At 31.5% G+C, this 21,057-nt stretch overlaps 1 protein-coding gene across 6 annotated transcripts; it reads right to left on the bottom strand.

The window, feature by feature from the left end:
- Window positions 1-11: 11 nt before the first annotated feature.
- Window positions 12-20,173, bottom strand: sev (receptor protein-tyrosine kinase sevenless). Of its 6 annotated transcripts, none has more exons than XM_070650683.1 (14): window positions 19,783-20,173; window positions 13,371-13,442; window positions 8,866-8,928; window positions 8,433-8,783; window positions 8,130-8,363; window positions 7,621-7,765; window positions 7,397-7,479; window positions 6,971-7,344; window positions 2,331-6,901; window positions 1,968-2,266; window positions 1,524-1,896; window positions 1,322-1,463; window positions 1,107-1,235; window positions 12-1,037 (listed from the first exon to the last, which is right to left on the bottom strand). In XM_070650683.1, the coding sequence occupies exons 1-14, from the start codon at window positions 19,981-19,983 to the stop codon at window positions 362-364; spliced, it is 7,713 nt and encodes a 2,570-aa protein (XP_070506784.1). In that variant the 5' UTR covers window positions 19,984-20,173; the 3' UTR covers window positions 12-361. The 6 variants fall into 6 exon arrangements, 5 of the variants coding, with proteins under 5 accessions (XP_070506784.1, XP_070506788.1, XP_070506786.1 ...); XM_070650687.1 differs by having other exon boundaries at window positions 1,968-2,263; XM_070650685.1 differs by having other exon boundaries at window positions 7,397-7,476.
- Window positions 20,174-21,057: the final 884 nt, after the last annotated feature.

Here is a 21,057-nt window from a genome sequence, read left to right as displayed (position 1 = left end):
AAATCTACAAATTTCTTTGGAAAATGTCACAAAATTCATTAAAAAGTTGATGAATTCCATAATTTATTTTTTTGGAAGATAGCTGCACTTACAGACTACACAAATGTGTGCGAGTTTGATTTCTTAAAAAAACTACAAAAAAATTAATACTTAATAGCTACTATTTACACAACCTTTGATAGAACTCAAGAGTTATTGCAAATTCGTTTGATTAAAAATATAGGTAGACTATAGAGAATGGAAGACGAAGATTTAGAGAGGAAAATAGAGACTTTCTTTGTACTTCTTAAAAATTAATTATTTTTCTTTTTTTATCCATTCAAAAAAAAAACTAATTCAGTCAAAAAAAAATATGTAAATTCTACACCCATCCACTTTGATGGTGCTTAATCTGCGGTAATGGACCACTTGAAATTATTTTAATTGGAGGATAAATGCTATGATGATCTCTTTCTAATATTAATGATGATCTTTTACATGATTCTAATGCAATTGGATAAAATCCATGATTAATTTGATTCGGTTCGCTCTTATGACTAACTGTTGATGAATTTGAGAGTGTACGTGACTTAGAAAGATTACTATTTAGTTCATTATTTGCATTAATATCTAAATTATCAAAACTTATTGGAATTTCATAGCCTTCGTCTTTTATAGTTCCTTGATGATTGTCTATATTATTGTTATTATTATTATTATTATTATTGTTTTGGTTATTATCACTATAATTTAATGGAGCTTCACACATATTCTCAATATTTCTCTCATCATTTTCATCATACATAAGTTCCAAATATTTAGGCTGTTGACCACTCATTAATTCCCCTGATGTCTCATCCTTTGAACTCAATTTCTCATTTAATATTGATGAATCGTCACTAGATACATATTTATAGCTGATATCATTTGGAAATGATAATTCTAAATCTGGATATAAAAACATGCAATTATTTTGTAATTGTGACAAAACTTCCAGACAGTAACGGAATGTTGGACGTTGATCAATTCGATTCCAACATTTAGTCATTAATTGATATCTGGAATAAAGTAATTGAGACGCAATTAAGTTTAAATGAAAAATTATTTGAATGATTCACAAGCCATACAATTCTTCTGGGCAATTCTGGTTTGGACGCGATAATCTGCCACCACTACGAACATACTGTAGTACCTCAATGTTCGTTCGGGCTGGATACGGCTGCTGACCAAGAGTCATAACTTCCCACATTAAAACACTGAAAATGGAATTAAGCACAATGAATTTAAATGGATTTAAGGAATAAAATGAAGCTACAGCCATAATATAGAAGCCTGCACTTACCCAAAACTCCAAATATCACTCTGTGACGTAAACACACCATCCACAAGTGATTCTGGAGACATCCATCTAACTGGCAGTAATCCTTCACCTTCTTTACGGTAATAATCGTTTTTATAAATATCTCGGGTTAGTCCAAAATCACCTGAAAAGTCACATCTAAGTTAAGCACACAAAAGCTAACTCCAAAACTCAATTTCCTTACCAATTTTTACAACCAAGTTAAGTCCATTTGAATCTGGTGCTGTTTTGACTAAACAATTTCTAGCTGCCAAATCTCTATGCACAAAATGCATCTCTTCTAAATAGCGACAACCAGACGCGACATCAACACACATGGACATTAAATCTAGAAGCTTTAATGGTGATGGCTTGTTCAATGCTGGACGATTATTACGTAAGAAGCTTAATAAATCGCCACTTTCCATGAGTTCCATGACAATGTAAAGCAAACACTCATTTTGATTCAAGCAAACACCAATTAAGCGTAAGATATGATCATGTTTGAAATTACTCATGAGCTGTGCTTCTTGTAAGAATTCACGTTTTTCTACGTCATTTGCACCTTTATGGAGGGTCTAAAAAGTTTATATGAAATGAATATGATTGCACACAACAATAATTTAAGCTTTGGTCAAACAATTCATACCTTAATAGCAACAAGTTCTTCAGATCCATCGTCATTTTTGACAACTCCACTCCATACTTCACCAAAAGCTCCTTTACCCAGACATCGATCCGTGACAATTATTTGATTTTGATGAATTTGTGGTAAATGCTTGATTTCTGGGTTTAGGAATGGTCCGTAGAAGTGGTTATAGAGGATATTTCGGTTGTTCAATATCATGTTATCGCCAAGTTGCAGGTCTCTTAAAGTTGATAGTTCAAAGTCGGGTATAGGAATACCTTCTTCGCGGAACTTCTTTTCTCGGCGATTACGATAAACTACTGTTTAGGAATTGGAAGCAAATGTTAGTCAAATGAAATTTTACAGACAATTTTTCAAACTTACCAACAATTAAGCAAGTCACACACATGAAAATGACTAAAAATGCAAGTAATAGCGACAGTAACAACATCAAAAAGTTTGACGATTCAGCCTTAACTCCATTCGCAAATCTTCCGATATTTATTTGAGTTGAATTAACGAGATCACTGAGTTGACTATAATGTCCCCATCCATAACTATTTCTCCCCTTTACACGAAAAACATGCTGATCAATTTGTTCTAATTCTGTTGCTATGTAATGAGTATCTACACCGTTATATGCTACAGTCCATTTTTCTTGGAGATTAATATCATCATATTCGTGTGGTATCATGTCTGTTGTATCTTCATGTTCTACTGCTTCTTGATTGATGTCATTGGAGTCATCGACAGATCGTCTTGCTCTTTTCTCGAGATATTCTTGTGGATTAAAGATCTTCTTTGATTCAAGGACATACTCAATTATTGGTGCTCCATTTTCCTTTGATGCATTCCATACTATCTTATAAACATTATCCTTAAAGAATTCAATGACTGGCTTGCCGGGAGCTGAAGGCACATCTCCATCGGTTTCAAATTCAATCTTTTGTGGCGGCAGCCAGCGATATGTACGATTGCTATTAATGTATCTGATTGATATTGAGAAATTGTATTTTGTCTTTGGTTCTAAACTGTCAACAAGGAAGGAATTTGGATGTTCTGGTGATAAAGAGTTAGTGACATTGTGGACATCGTCGTATGAATCTTGTCTTGAATATTGAATGTCAAAATGTGACACATTATCTGGTGGAATCCATTGAACAATCATACTTGTTGATGTATTGGACATAAGCTTTATTGGTTGTGGCTCTGGATATGAAAGGACATAAATCTTTTCACTTTCACTGAATGTATCGTTCTTTGAATTCGCTCGTACCCATATTTTATATTGCTGATTTGGTGAAACTTTAATTATTGTGGATAAATACTCATCCGATATTGAATTATCATTACGCTCACTTAAATCAGACACTTGCTTCTGTTGATTGTTTCTAGTCTGTTCTTTGTGATGTTCTGTCTCCCAATGTATGTGATAAGTCAGACGGGGTGCATTAAACACTTTTGGTCTTAACCAGCTTACACTTATTTCATTAAAACTCAATGGAATTGCTGATATATTTCTTGGTGGTGACGGTGTTCCTGAATCTGTGAGAAAGTCTGATATTTCACCATATTGCAATTTATTTGACTGGTCAAAGACACTCGAAAGTGCAATCATAATGGAGTAATGTGTGAATGGCTTTAATTTTTCGATTGTCTCAATGCGATTGTATGTCTGGATTTTCCGACATCCATTATCTAAACAGCTTGGATCAGCTACACTCAGATTCCCGAATTCTGTATCACTGTAGATAATTGTGTATTTAATAGGTACACTTTTAAGCTTACAATCTTCTGGTAGTTCTGGTTTTGGTAATTCAATCTTTAATGTTGTGTCTGTGCTGCTCAATAGTTTTACCCGTTTACTTCTGTTGATTGGAATGAGACAGCGCTTTTTTGGAAAATATTGCTGATAAAATGCTAATAATCGATTTGACTTTGCTGGTATTGGTTGGGAAAATGAATTGCGTTTGAAATCTTCTCGTGCATAAACTAAATCCTCATTAATCCAATAAACTTTGTTGCTGTCTTTAGCCAAATTTGTTCGTTCTGCGATGTAAATTTTGCCAAAATCAATGCACTTCTTGTTATTGACATCAGTTGCTGCAAATTGTCTTGTTAGATCGTTGCCCATTTCAAAGATAAGAATCGATTCATGTTTACGGTTACTGACTGTTGAATTTTCTGATAAGATTGGTGTGGTTGCAAATGTCAAAGATCCAGGATTTGGCGACATTGTTGTAGTTGTCATGTTAAGGCACTCTTCATTTTCTTCAAATAACATTTTTACTTCATTCTTTTCAAGATCTAAGTAATAAATGCCTGATTCTTCTTCAAGCTTTTCATGCTTCTCAATCCAAAATAGCTTTCGATCAAATGGCGATACAACTAGATCAGAAATAACATTCTCACGGTCAATTATCTGATATGCTTTATTCTGATCATTGAATGGCTTATATATAACATTCTCAGCTTTGTTCAAGTTATATGAATAAATGACGCCTTTATTGTCATCGATTTGTGACCAATACAGCACGCGTTCAACCCAGTCAATAGTCATGGCTTGTACAGTTGATTTTGTACTTATCAATTTTATTGATTCTCGAGTCTCTATGTTATATGAAATTAATTCATTATTATCATCAAACCAGTAAAGTTTCTGTTCATGTGCGATGTGAGTGAATGCAACTATTGGATTTCGTGTACTTTGTAATAGTTTCGATTGCTGTAAATCTAGATCAACTTCTAGAATTTCTTCTTGTGTTGAAACTAATATTTTTGGTACGGGTCGTTCTAAATGTGCATCTGTACGAATGTAAATGCTTTCTGAACTGTTTCCATCTCCAACTTCTGTGTATGCTTGAACTTCAAAGATGTAGTGTGTGTCTTTCTTGAGATTGTCGAAGGTATGCTCAAGTCCAGTCACTGTTTTATTGTTGACCAATTTTGTCACATTGTTTTCAATAAGACTGCATCGAACTTTATATCCTAAAATTTTACCATTTGGTTGTTTTGGCAATGACCATCTAAAAATGGCACTGACTTGTACATTTGATTCCATTGGTCGATGAAGATGACGTGTATAGACTCTTGGATTGATTGGTGCACTTGGATATCCGGGAGGTGAGAAAACTGATCTTTTTGCAATTATGGATGATCCCCAGGATGTAAAGGCTTTGATGTAGATTTCTAATTTTGTGTATGGTTCTAGATTGTTTGTTGGGAATTGGAAGACATTACTTTGTTGCTCTGATGTGACATCAGGAATCTTTTGTGACTGAACTCTAATATCATAATAGACTTTTCCATAATTTACATTCTTGACAGGCTTCCAGGTAATATTAAAGAATTTATAAGTACCAATAATTTGGATTGAATCTTCCGAAACTTGTTCTGGAATCACACTAACCTCACCAAATACATTGTCTGGGAATTGATGATGAGTTTTATCAATCACAACGATGCATGTCAATCCATTAAGCTTCTCATTCTCAAAGAATGCAAGATTCTTGCCTTGAATATCACCAAATACAATTGTTTTATCGTTTTGCCTCCACACTAAACGATCACTAAAATGTGTCAATGGACCACTTAAATTGCGTTCTGTCAATTTATACTCAATTGGCTCATCATCTTCACCCATAAGATCCATAAACTTTGCAGAAAATAAACTCGAACCCAAATGACTTCGTACGATCCAATAAACAATTTGATTATCCATATCGAGTGTCAATCCCATCACTAATTTACCACTATATGGCTGTACACGAAAATATTTTCGCTCATTTTTTCCATTCAAACGACAACTTTCAATTGTTAGGCCTGTCGAGTAGTAAATATTTCCCCTCAACGAATCTATTTTAATTTCGCGAACCGTTGCACTAAATGAGAGTGGCTCGTCATGTTCACCATCTAATTGACTATGTTGAATTATTTGCTGTGATGGATTTGACCAATAAAGTCTCCTGCCTATCCAGTCAACGGCAAGTCCAACAACATTATCAAATTTATCGAATTTTGTTATTACGCCACTTGTACGATTGTAAAATCTTAATGTAGAATTGGCTACAATATAAAGTAAATCCTCAAACCATGTTACATCACTAATGATGACATCACCAAGTTCTTCTTTTGAGATCAATGTAATAATATTCTCCCCTGTTACATCTGACTGCATGAGACCTTCATTAGATGCCCATATTAAGTGACGTTCATCTGAACTTTTCAATGTTTTTGCTTTAAACTCTTTCGACCATTGACCCGATCCACCAGATGTATATGCAGCAACTTTAAATGAATAGAGTTTATTTGGTTCTAAATTTTCAACTAGGAATGAATTGCCTGTGATGTTTTCAACTTTTCGCGTGTCGGAATCACTTGAAATTTCTAATTTGTAATTCCAGTTTTTAAATGCACCTTTGCCTTGCTCACCAAATGCTTCTGGAGTTTCCCATGAGATTCGAGCTTGATTTGAACTCAAAAGTGATTGACAGCTTTTTGGTGGATTTAATGGAATCGGAATTGGTTGTGAATATGATGAATTCACGCGAATTGCTACAATTGTTGAATTAGTGGCGTCATTATAGGAATTATGGTAATAAACATTATGCTTCTCGTGATATTCTTCAGCACGATACTCAATTCCATTAGTCCAATAAAACAATCCATTTAATTGCACGAGGGATTTTACTGAATGCAATAATGGACTTTGTGTGTTCTTCCGTATATCCTCAATATGTCCATTTAATGATACAGCCATAATTGTATTATCGTTTTGATATGGAACTAATAAACGAAATCTTGTTGGTTCAACAACAAATGCACCCAATTTTGTTCCGGCAATCAATCGATTTGGTTTTGTTTCATGCTTAATTCCATTGGATATCTCCCCCAAGTCGAGTTTAAATAAGCCATCTGATGAAGCTGATTCGCCTGTTATCACCCAGAACAGATAACTAGATAATGGAAATAAATATAATATGATTTTTTTAGTATAAAGTTGCTGATGTCATGCATTCTATTACCCATTATAAGGATCGACTTCAATATATGCTGGCTTCTCATTCAACCCGCCGACAGCAACAATGAGTTTCTTTCCATCATAATCGCATCTTGAAATCGACCAGCTCTTAATTGACTGATGTTGTGAATTTGATGTCATTTCACCCATAATGTATAGTTGATCATTGAGCCAATCAACAGATAAAAGTGAAGGCTTGAAATTTAATCCAGTTTTCTGACAAATGACTTCTTTCTTCTCATTTTTCAGTGATATATCAAGTGATGCTTGATATATGCATCCATTTTCTTCTGCAACAAAAATTAGCTTCTTTCTGACATCCAGTGCAATTCCCGATATTTTAGACGTATTTGTTGCATAGAATGTTGTCGGTTGTGCCTAAATAATTTAATTTTAGAATTTATAGGAACAAATGTTTTTGTTTATTTACCATTAAAAAGTCTTTTCCTTGTGATACAATTTTGTATTCAGTTGCAAGTATTAATTTTGGATCTTCAGAAGCTCCATCATCTTCTGTAAAGAAAGTTCGTTGATTAAATTATGTTACTTAATACTTTTTGGTCTGTAGATTAACTAATTTTAGCAATGCTGTACTTGAAACAGATAAAATTTCATCTACAGCATCAAATTTCATTAAGATAAATAAGAAATTACTTAAGTATGGCGCGGTCATCGTTCTAGCTTCCGCAAAGGGTCCCACTCCACGAGCATTTCTTGTTCTTATTTGTATTGAATAATTCCGTTCTGGAGATAACTTCTCGAAAATGTAGTAATTAGTATCATTGGATGGATCCACTTCCTGAATAAATTAAGATGATATATAATTAATTTCATCGGAATGAAGTCACAAGTCACTGTTATTATTTGAAAGTCATTATTTTCAATAAAATTGTCTATGTTAATATTGATGCAGCATGCATGCATTAGTCAATGAATGAAAACAATAACATTATGAAATTAGCCGTAATTGACTGACTGGATGGTAAAAATAAACCACACATATAAAATGCACATTATTTACATAAATAAATGTTTAAAAATATATAAGAATTCAGTATTAATAAGCAGAGAAAGAGTTTAGCGGCAAAAGAAAGCATTAATTGTGCTATAAATAGATATATTGATAGAATTAGAGGAAATAAATCTGTAAAATCTCAATGCACCTTAATTGCATTATACCCATGCACCAGATCATCAATTCTAAGAGCATATTTGAGTATAGGTCCATTATTTCTAAGCCCAGACTTCCATGAAACCATAATTCTGGTCTGATCAACAGCTCCTGCTTGTAAGATTATCGGTTCACTCTCAGGAATTCCTTCCTCATTTGTACTGATGACAACACTCGGCTCTGAATAGATTGCCTCATTCTCTGATAAAAGTAAGGCTATTCTGAACTGTAAACAATGAAAAAAAGTGTATTTTCAAAACATTTAAATGCACATGATGTCATTATCACCACTCACTTTATATTTTGTATATGGATGAATATTTTCAAGTCGAATTGTAGAATTTTCATAAATCGTTTGCTTCCCACACAATTTCCAATCATCTTCATAATCTTCATAGCATTGCACAAAATAAGTTTCATTTTTTGTCTTTTTAAATAAATTGCCTTTGGCCAGTTCGGAAAATTTTGACGGTACAGACCACTCAAGTGATAAACTTGTTGATGTAAGTGAGTCGGGAATTAATGCTGGTGCCATCGGCGATTGCACTTCCTGTTTTATCCATAGAAAATAAAAATTTGATGCCTCATTGCATCCCTTGATACAATAGATCTGACGATTGTCAAAATCATTTATTGCTGTTTTATTCTGTATTAATAAATGAATAAGATTGATGAGTCCGAATGAATGCGCATTTACTGAAAATAAATATATAATTTAAGATACTAACGCAAACTCTCTGACATGAGGAATCCAAGGCACTTTCCCAAAGAGTACATCCAACATCGCACTGCTTAAAAATAAAAAAAAGAAAGAAAAGAAATGCAAAAAACAAATTTCTTTTTAGTGATTGACCTCGAGCAAAAAATAAACACATCTTTGTGGCTCGAGCGCGCGATAATCTTGCGGGTCATATGCGCATATCATCATCATTGATATAAAGAATCACAAGAGAGAATATAAGATAAAATGTAAGATTAAGATTAAATCAAACGCCTCCGCTATCCGCTTTTTGTACTTATCAAATTTGCCCTGCTTTTTATATTATTGAATTTTAGTTTCTCTCAATGTCAATTAAGTAGATAGAAAGTACTTATGTCCGAGAGGCAGTGTAATAGAGAAATTATGATAATTTACGTATAATTTTACTTCCTTCACCTTTTCACAATGTTAATGTCCTATGAAAATAGTCCATCATTTTATCATTAGTCCAGTTCTGTTATTATAAGACATGGAAATAATTACCATTTCCAAAGTTCTGTGTGAGGTATAGTAGAAAAGTGATAGAAGGGATAGAAGGAAGAGACGCTTTTTTTAATGAACAAAATCAAATTAGAACTTCTTGATTTGATATACAATTCTAGTCGATTTCGAGGTCTGCAAAACTAAACCCCACCTCCCCGTCTCTCTTAAGCTTTACCTAATTTCCGAACGCTCCCTTATAAAACAAACAAATTTCATTAAGATTTAAAATGAGGACATACACGAATGATTTTATTTTAAATGATACAAGGTTAGAAACGTAAATTTAAATTCTTTTAAATTTGAAGATTTTGCATGCTTTAGACTTGATTTAAACTGTTTCAAAATACTCTGATCCGAAGAGCACAAATCTGCTAATCAATCCAAAATCCGGCACCAAACCGGAGTGGTTCTGTCTTGTAGTCGGATTCGGTTCAAATCAAAATCCGGAACCATTCTAAATCCACGCCGGTATTGGACAGGCTTTTGGATTGATGAACCGATTTGTACTGTTCGTAAAAGAAGCAACTGCAATACCCCAAGATGACCAAAAAACTCCCATCGACTACTAAAAAAATCTGCTACTAAATTTGACAATTGCCCAAAAGTTATTCGAGTGTGTAAACTATTTTAATGACAAGAGTTGAACACATGTTTTAGAACCTTCTTCTTTGAGAACTTCTACTTATAAAAATTGTTTTCTTTGGAATTCTAAATTTTTCTCACATTTTAGATTGTTTGGGAATTTTTTTTTTTAAAAATTAATTTCAATATTTTATTTATTTAAGTATCTGGTGTATATAAAGGGGTTATGTGAAAAAAGAACTTATTTAGAACAGCACATGTGTCCTTTTTTTGATAAACTTATGTTATCTCATAACACGTGACAATGAAATTTTTGCGTATTTTTTCTTATTTTTTACGTTATGTCATGCGAGGATTAATTTGAACGCCTTTTAATGTAATAAAAAATGAGATTCTTCTTCTTTATTCTCTTTCCCTCTCTCTTTTTTCGTTAATTATACTTAATTCGTTTGAATTGACTACATCCTTAGTTAGTTAGTTGTTATTATGTTCATTCTTATGATGATGATATATGTATGTGTATGCTTATCTTCTCTTTTTACCTCCAAAGTTTCTATTTCAATAATTATTATAGCTATTCTTCTAACTATTTATTGAGTGAAAAATGAGTAATAGAAATTAATAACTTCATTGCTGATATGCATGTGTCAATAAATAAATAACAATCAATTTACTAGAAACGCAAAGCAATAATAAACACATTACAGATTTAAGCGCGTAATGCAGCGTATAAACTGATTATTCATTCTAAATTGTCATTTTCCAGTCATAATAAGAACAATATGATTGATGAGGACTCAATTTCCTACAAAGTAGCCTTAAAGTCTGTCGTAAAGTTGAACTTTATGGAGCAAAAATTATTAGATTTCTCATGGAAATCTTGTTGCATTCAAAGGAATGTAAATATTATTTTAAAAGTTCTTTGTTTTTTAAATTGAATACAATAATAATAATGCAAACTCATGGATTTCCCTGGGAATGTTTAAATGAGAAATTTAATGTAATACATTGAGTAGAGTTTATATTATTGAGATCCTTAACTATGTTAAAATGATATTTGTAGCTGTCGACAGCTTACCCAAATGGCGAAATTCGGTTAATCTGTCAAAAACCTGATCTCAAGATTAAGAATGCATGATTCTGATTTGGCACCGGATTCCAGAATTATGCCGGTCTGATGATGGATTTTGGATCGATTGACCGACTTGTACTATTTTGGATTCTGGAATCTATGATTTGAATGACTTTTGCAAAATTCAAAACCAAAACTGTGTCATAGATCTCAGAGTTTTCTAGCTGTTAAGTACTCTTGGAGCATTAAATCAATAAAAACATTTGAAATTTAAGTCCATTCACATCTTATCTTAAGAACAACATAAACACCTTATCTATACAATGCCGAAATTTCAAACAGAAAAGTTCAATCTCAATTCACGATTATTTTTAAGCTAAAAATACTGCAAGAAATCCCACAATTAAGAATATCAAAACAAAAAATAAGCAATTATCCTTAATCTAGAATTAAACACGTACGACCCATGTCAGTACATTATTATTTTAAAATAATTTTTTTCAATTATAAAGAAAGTGGATTTAACATTTAATATTAATTAATTTTCAGCAACACCCGATACGATGCGAGTTGAAAATGCACTTTAATCGGCATTCGTATAAATTCAAAAATATATAACAACAAAAATTAATTAAAATGCGCATCGTTCACACTTGATTATTTTGAAACATTGAAATCATTTTGCATCATGAAGTTTTATTAATATTGAAGAATTTTTTTTTTTTCGTTCTACTTTATTTATGACAGTCAAAATTGATGCATTTTACTTCTCATACATAAAAAAAAAAGTTTTATTTCTGTTGTTAGAAATATTAATTTGCATTTTACATCCCATTGTTTTCTCATATATGGATATACACACTCGAAAGTGCTCGGATATATATATATATATATAAAGCAGGCAACAATTTCGTTTTAATGATAAACGATGAGAAAACTACAAACAAAATATATAAAAAAAATTGTGTGAAATTATCATTAATGCGAAAAAGATAAGAGGCGCATTTCCGAGGAAATGATCGATTTGACGGATAAATATTGTGAAAAACATTATCAACATGAAAACAGATGATTTTTATTTATTTTGGGGAATAACAAAAATTGAGATTTTTTTTCCGCGTAAATACGCCTTAACCTTATGTCTTATCAAAATTTAATTTTGGAATTATATATTTTCGTCTGTGGAAAAAAATGATTCCTTATTTGCTGTTCAGGATCATTGACTTAAAAATGATTAATTAGCTTTCAAATGAGTAGTCTCGTGTACACGTAGCTAAATTGACAGAAATCTTTAATAACTTAATTTGTTGCAAAATTTCATTAATTCGACCGTGTTGCCTATTGGCTTAGTTTGTATTTACTTATTTGAACTGCACAACGCATTTGCTAAGTCGAAAGCAAGCAACACTACGTCACCGAGTCGATAACAAGAGGCGAAGTTCTCGGTTTGCCGCGTATTTTCGTTCGGGTCAAGGAGTTGATTAAATTAAAAGAGAAACTTTAATAGTTTTTGATCCAAAAGCATCAATGTTGGCTAAATGTACTTAGTATCTGAGACCACAAGACAAATCCCATAACACAAACTAATTATACTTGCATTACATTGAAATTAAGCAAATCTCTTTGGCTTCAAATTCAATTCAAATTTTATTTTTAATTTTAATAACAAACTCTACGTATCAAATCGCACATAAATCACCTGAACGACAATGTCAACAGATTAAAAATTTTCTTATCTGATTCAATCATAGAAACACAAAATTTCAAGGAGTTCGAATTGTATACGCAAACAACGTGGACAAATTGCCGCCACTTAAAGTGCATTATTCTCTGGAAAATGCGCCAAAAAAATAAATAAAAAGTTATGACGGAAATTGACGGTTAATATTAATTCCTTTTTTTCACTCTTTTATGCATTTTCATACTTATCATCATCATAATCATCATAAAGTCCGCTATTTTTTTTGCCGCCCCGAAAAAAAGAGAGAAACATATTAAGTTTAATTGATAAATAAGATCCCTTACTGTGTGAGAGGAATGAATGAATGATAAAAAAAAATATGACAAGAGATATGACATACACAATCCTAAACGGAAAAAATGCATTAGACAATCACACATAAAAAAAGAACTAAGAGAAATGACTTTAAATCTTAAGCTATTATGTTTTATGGATGATGGAATGAGAACCCATTCGTCGGTAGACAAGTGAAAAAATATTTTTCTCTCTGAATGACCACAATAGTTAATAATAAAATAATTAAAGTCAAAAATCATTATACAAACAGTGAAAATGAAATAAATATAAAAAAAACATTCTTATGTCTTTAACTCACCTGCTTCATTGTACATTCACTTTTACAAAGTGTATCACCATCATCGTCATCATCGTCAAATTGTGTACGATTCTACGATTAAAAGTAGAATAAAAGATTTTTTTTGTCAGTAATTGTGGATTAAAAAGCTGCTTATTGTTTCGCCGCTCTCTGAACTTCTCTCACGGGAGTTAAAAAGTACTGTCGTATATTTTTATTATATTCCATCATAAAAAAATCTGTCTGATTTGCAAATACGAAATTAAATATTTTTTTCATAATACAAAGAAATTATAAATAAAAAAAAATTTCACATTGTGTCATGGACAATTGTTCTTTACGAAACTGTCGTTTCTTCTTTTTATTTTTTTGGTTCATCATATTCGTCATCCTCACGTTCATGTCTTATTTATATTATTTTTTTTTGCCATAGCACTAAATAATAACAACAGAATAAAAATTGAGATTTATGCTTTTAATGCAATCCACAAATACACTGACAATTTTTTCGTTTTGTTGTACATACATAGCACTCAATTAATTTCCATTTCACCGCATTAGACCGGAAGATTTATTTAAACGCAATATACATGGAAACAGAATAATATTCTTTTTTTTGGAGCCTCTCTCTTCTGCTTTTTTAGCATATTTTGGTGATGTACGTGTGATTTTGACATATTGTGTGTCTTGCAAGACAAATAATCTGTATGGAACTGTCCGAAAGTTTAAAATTATGTCTTTTTTAGAGATTAAATTTCTTTATCAATTTTGTGGACAATTTCAGACATTTGTGTGTCAAAATTATGTCTAAAAACACGAAATCGTCAAATCAGTGTACCGTGAATTTAATGCTGAAACAATTTAATGTTTCCAGAGTGTCTGACTTAGAATATGTCTATATCCAATTATTGTGGGATCTTTCCCAACAATGAAATTAAATCTATTTTTCTAATAGCATAATTAAATCAATTTAAAAATCCATCTAATTAATGTTCTTGGGATTGTTTGACTGTTATGTCTTAAATCCATTTCACTTAACATAGGCACATAAATTGTTTTATTAAGGATGCTCCAAAAATGCGCCTAATCTGCAATCAAACTCATTCTTTCAACCATACTCAATTTAAAACTTTTTATTTTAGTTGAAGGGTCGCGGAATATGAACAGAGAGATTAAATTGGTGATATTTTTATGACAAAATGCGTTCAACAGTCACTTGACAATAAAAAAACAACTGTTTTACGTGTATAAGTTATGCAACCGAAAATTATGCTCTTCATAATGATTTGTTTTCGTATTGAAAAATATAATTTTTTGCATGGCAGAGCATAAGGCCAGAACATAGAACGTATCGGTAAGTTCGACGACCGGAAGTTTTTCCGGTAAAAAATGAATGACAATGTCCACGGAACGTAGTAATAAAGAGGTTCAGGTCATATTCAACAGGTTGGCGGAATAAAAATTAAACACCAATAAAGAGAAACTAGAACTGCCAACAAGCACGCAATAATTCTCATGTGCGATTGCGTTTATATCCGTTTTTCATTAAATCACATGAAATTTAAAAAATGTGAAAATTTTTCTTGTGTCATTAAAGTAAGATATATCCATTGCAAAAAAAGTTTAAAGGAAGATCAAAGAATAGACACTGTGTGAGAACAACGAAAAATATTTTCACACACTTCATTGAGCAATTCATCGAGTAATTACAACTTTACAATTAATGTTTATCATGATCATCTTCATCTTTCAGTTAAACGGAATTGATGCTCGAATTGAATGAGGGAAATGAAAGAATATTGACGAAATCTCAGACTAAACTGAATAATTTGTAATTAAATTTATTATTCGTTCTTTATGGCTTGAATTATGTGCGAGAAATGTAATTGCTATGCTATTTTATTACATTGACAATGATATGCGGCCGATACAGCTTGTTGAAGATCTGCAAAGTTCAAAAGTAGTTTAACTCGTGATACCCGGTAGTAAATTGGTGTGAAGCTTATCATGTTGTGACTCTAATCTATTAATTGTTTTGACTATCTCAAATTTGTTGCTTAATTCTTGTTTATAAACATTTATAAACTTAATTATTATTAGTGATTAGAGTGAACTTAAATAGTAAACAAGAATTTGTTTATGGGTTATCTGACTCTATGGAAAAGTAGTTTTTGGGTGATTAGTTCTGAGATTTTAAATTTAGAATTAGATGATAAAGTGTGTTGAGATGAAGGGCATACTTAAATTTGAAAACAATCTTAAATGGAACAGACTAGTCGACTCTCTGTCTAGCAATGCGCTTAATCTTTCATGACAAGTGCATTGATATGATTCCTTCAATAACTGATTACATTCTACATAAATCAATATAAATTATTATTTAGAATCTAGCTTGAATATACTTGAATCCAGAGTGATTTGCAAATATATCTGATAATATTGATGTTCAACTCTGAATTCCGCATTGAGATCACTGGAAACTACGCAAAATTAAGTTTTTCAATTGCATAATTGAGCAAAATTCAGAATTTTATTAGAAATAATCATGATTAGCTCATTATAATTGATTTTAAAGTTTTGTAAGCTGCAAAAAACCATCAAATCATTCATTTTTCACACCGGCTTACATTCCTCGATGAAGGTCTTCCAAAAATTAAGTAATGTCTTTCCTTAGCTAACTTTTCTTATGTAAATTCAGTAGCACTCTAATAAATGCTTTCGCTTAATGGAATTAATTGGATGTCACTCGTTAAATAACTCTTAATTAAAAAGCGTCATCAATCTAAGTGAAAAAGTCTATTGTTATTTGCAAACATTTCCATTTTATCAGACAATTATGCGAAAAATGTTGACCTTTAATTTATGACGTTCATTAAAATACATCCAAAATAAAAAATTTTCTTCGTACCTCCTCATTTACAATTGCTGAATGTTTTTTTAGCAGACGAAAAAATAACAAAATATAAAAAAAATTTCCCGTCAAACTGTTCACAAATACAAAAGATATTTAAATATTTTTTTTTTGTTCACGATTCTAACACATGAGAATCCGGCATTCTAGCGAAAATTTAGCTTTTTTTTGACATAATAGATAAAATTGTAATAGTGGGAAGACCTCAATGTCGAGTAACTATAATAATGATCATCATGATGCTCATATAATTGATGATATGTGTGTACATACATTAGAAACAGCCACATAAAGCCTTTGTGCTCAATTTTTAATACACTTGATAGTTTTGAATGCATTTCAATTGAATGGAATTTGCTATGTACATGACTCAATATACATGAAATTTGCTCGAGTGGCTTTCGACTCAATTTAGTTAATTCTCACAGAAATATTTGAATATGTACACTTTTTTTTTCCTTTACATCTCTCAAAATACAGATGATATGGTCATTTTTGTTGCTGTAAGTTTGGCCTTTTCTCAGCAAATTTCGCACAGTTTTATAATTAATAGAACCTAGTGCTTCAATTTTTTTCAGTAAAATGCAATTGATAATCTCAAATAAATAACAACATAATAATAGTCAGTCATGAAAATGAGCACAAAATGAAGTAATCAAGTGCGCACATATATCACGTTTGTTTCAAATAAAAAGAGCAAATCGCAATGGGAAGGAAGCAGAAATTATTTCGATGATTTGCATTAAATTTCTTATTATTTCTAACGCTCTGCATCATACAGGCCTGAATTAAATTACACTTGAATAAAAAAAAAAATTACAAAAGTCCTCGTGTTATTGATCGAGGGACTTAAGCGCATTTTTGTCCCAGCGATCAGTAATTGGTTAATAAGTCACTTTTAGACCTAAAAAACAAGATCCTGGTTACGTACAGACCTAAAATTCATGATCCAGTAAGATCCAGGTCACATCCAGACCTAAAAAACAAGATCCAGTAAGATCCAGGACACTTCCAAACCCAAAAACAAGATCCAGTAAGGTCTAAGTCTTTTCTGTCCGATTTGCAAAAATAAGATCAATAAGATTCGTTAAAGAAAGAATTCAAGCAATTAATTTTCTAATATTAATATTTTGAAATAACGTTTTTCTGAAATTCAAATTTTTTAACGGATTTGAAAATTTCAAAGCTTTCTTGCAAAAGTTTGTTTACATTTTGTACTGAAATATAAAATTCATTAATTATCGTATTTAGAGATTGTTTTAAGATTTTTAAAATACTTTGCGGCCAATAAAACAATGGAACTGATCTTTTTAAACCATTCCGAGCTCTCTACGATGTCTAGTTAAAAAGTTTTTCTTCGCCCGAACAGCCGAACAAAGTGTCTTATTAAGCTACCTTTTTGAAAACAAGTTTCAAAAATGCGCTAAAAACTTGTCAAAGACAATATTATGTTTTGAATATTCGTTGATGACTTATTGACACTTTAGGACTTTAATATACAAATAATTATCAGTCGATGAGACATCTTGAAACAAATTAAGCAGAATAACACATTTATTTCAATTTTTATTAGCTATGTTAAATGACAGAATAGAATCATTAGTTAGAAGTTATGTTGTAAGTAATCTCTATAGCTTAAAAATACACGAATTTTCACTCTTCATAAATAAATTTTCACATAAATCAGTCGACATGTCGTAACGGACAATTAAAATTTGAATATTATCAGAACTGTTTGTGGGCTTCTTGGTCATAGAAATTGTAAACAACAGACATTAATTACTCTTTTTATCTCTGATTAAAGAATCAAAAGATGCATAAATCCAATCCTTTAAAGAAGTCGTCATACTCTCATCTACACGTGATGAGTTCAGGTCAATAATAATCGCTTCATATTAACAAAGGAGAATGAGCTAATTTAATTAATTTTTTTCTTCTTTTCAATCAGACGCCAGACATAGAAAACAGGCTATTTGATAACAGCCTTTAATTCTTCGCTATCGTCGAATAAATAAATATACTCTATTCTTGTTATGCTCTCTGGAAATTTATATATTTTTTTAAAAAAAAAATACATCAAGGTTATCATCTGGATTGACTTTCTTAAAGGGGATTGCTATGAGCTATAAGCTCAGAAATATGAATCAGTGTTGTTGTTGTGGAATGTCGCTTAGAGACTGTTTAGTTCTTGGATGATTAGTTTTTAAGTGAGGAAGTTAGAAATCATTTGACTTTTGTTTTTTGGCAATTTTTGCTAATTCTCAATAAAAGGAGTTTGGAAAGTTCTTGGTCTCTAAACAAACTTGGACTACAGTCTATGGATAGCCTCTGATACCAGCCTATGGATAGCCTCAGATACCAGCCTATGGATAGTCATAGTTACCAGTCGGTGTATAGATTCAGATACCAGTCTATGGATAGCCTTAGAAACTGGCCTATGGAAAGCCTTAGATAACAGTCTATGGATCGTCTTAGATTCTGGCCTTTGGATAACCTTAGATACCAACCCTCTTAAACTAGCACTTCCTCATTAACCCCATTCCATCCTAATCACAATGAATTTCTTGTAAAAACTCCTAGAAAGAAAGTAATTTTGATGTTATCAGCTCTCCAGACCAGCATAATATTATTCTGCCCTACATATCAACTATTTTGCATAAAAATTCACTACAGTTCTAAGCTATCATTGTTCATTGTCCATTGTCATTAATTTAAATTAATGTATGAATATTTTTTGCGCAATTCTCGTCCAACACAGCACATTACTTTACATTAATAATGCGTATTTACATTAAAGTTGATCATATGCCACGCATGGATGAGTAGTGTTATATTTGGGAATAGCAGGTGCTCTAGCAAGTAAGGTTTTTCCCCCAAATAATAAAACAACAACAAATAAAATCCATGTTCCAGGTCATTTCACTTAAAAAGTCACTGTCAATGTGATTTTATTCCAAATTTTCCGCCCCCTTCAAGTGCAATGCAAACAGTATGATCGAGTTGGAAGAGATTATTGTGAGATTTTTTTTGTTTTGTTTTTAATCGAAAATATCTGACGATTTTTCATTTATATTATTTATAATCGGTTCTGGTGAGAGTTTATGTGGATGAAGATTTGTCATTTTTCTAAGAAGATTAAAGTTTATGGAATATTTATAATAAATATTCGGGTATCACATGTTGATCATCATCATAAGCAGTTCATTCTTCCCTCTCTTGTTCATTAATTTATATATTCTTTTCTAAATATCCATATTTCGTTTCTATCTTAACATATGTCCACCATATAGTTATTGTATAATAAGTTTTAATCAAATTATCTCTTTCTGTTCATTTTTTTGTCTATTGAATTATGATTTTTTTGCGTTGTATGTCACATAGCTTCAATATGTCCGCTCTATTAACTCGTTAGTTGTTATTTAATTAACTCATGTTTTGGTTCATCATAAATTGAATTAATAATCCTCAATTTAATTTGTATTTTAAAAGACTAGAAATGATTTGTGATCATTAAATGCTGACCTGATCTTTACATTTTTGCTCGCACTTTTCCACAAAATTATTAATTGGTGGTGTTTCGAGCTCCGAACTCTCCTCGGCACTACATATTAGTGGCTTTGTTATAATGCACAATATTAAAATTATTAAAATTATCACACATTTATTCTTATAATAATTATTATTATTGCATGATTTATTATTGCTAATTAATTTGTATTTCATTTTATTATCAGTAATAAAAAATTTCTTTTAGCACTTTCACACTTAATAACTTTTTTTTTATTATTAATTTTTTTATTTCTTCTTCTTTCCTTCCTTTTTTTTTGTGCAAAAAATTTTGTTATCAACAGAAAATTTCAATAAACGCGTACATCGCTTTAAGTGCTTTCAACTTTTCCGTGTGAATTGTTAGCCGGCCGATGAGTGAATGATAGCAAATGAATGTACACACATAACAAATATTTAAAAAATTACTCTCGCTGCTCTTGATCATCATCTTCATAAATATACGAGGGAAAAATAGTATGAATGAACATTTGAATGTATTTGTGTTTATATTGAAGTAGGCTACTTTAGCTTATTAATTGAATACGATATAAAATTTTGACTCTCTGAGTATGCTATGTGATTGCTGCATGACTGCCTATGCAGTCACGTGTTGCAGTTTGGTTTTTGAATTTTATTAACGGTTTTTTGATATTTTACCAAAATTCGGAGCAAGACAGAGTTAGAATCATGACGTCCTAGGGATGGATTTCGGATCGATTACCCGACTTGTGCTGTTTGAATAAGTTATTTCCTTCGCTAGGCCTATAGATCCATTGTGATTCATGGTCTCTGATAGATGTCGTTTAAAACTAGCTCCATCGCTGGCTACTACTTGTTAATTCTCAATTTCAAGTGCTAAACTGTCTCGATCGACAGCTTGCTTCGATATGAACATAGAGAGAATATCAATTGTATGATACAAAAGATGACATGTCAAGGCCGTATCTTCCTTTTTCTCCAAAATATTGATCATAGCTTTGTCATCAATCCTAATCTCCCCAAAATAACTTAATAACATATTGTAAACCACAACCACTGATTAAGTAATGTCCTGCATATCATAAATAAACGACCCCTGCAACAGCTGTTCATCGATCCTGAATAAATAATTTTATTCAATATAACGTATCAAATTTATTTAAATAACGGGGCTCAAACTTGTTATGGTTGAATCCAACATTGTAATAATGTCAGTTTATCAATTGCTATCAATTTGTGCAATTTTTATTAAATAAAACAATTTGACAG

The sequence above is a fragment of the Chironomus tepperi genome, unplaced genomic scaffold (genome assembly GCF_022539635.2).
Source record: "Chironomus tepperi strain 1889 unplaced genomic scaffold, CSIRO-AGI_Ctep_v1 contig_445, whole genome shotgun sequence".
NCBI lineage: Eukaryota > Metazoa > Arthropoda > Insecta > Diptera > Chironomidae > Chironomus > Chironomus tepperi.
Note: the sequence above shows the minus strand (reverse complement) of the source record. Positions and strands in the feature narration are given on the sequence as shown.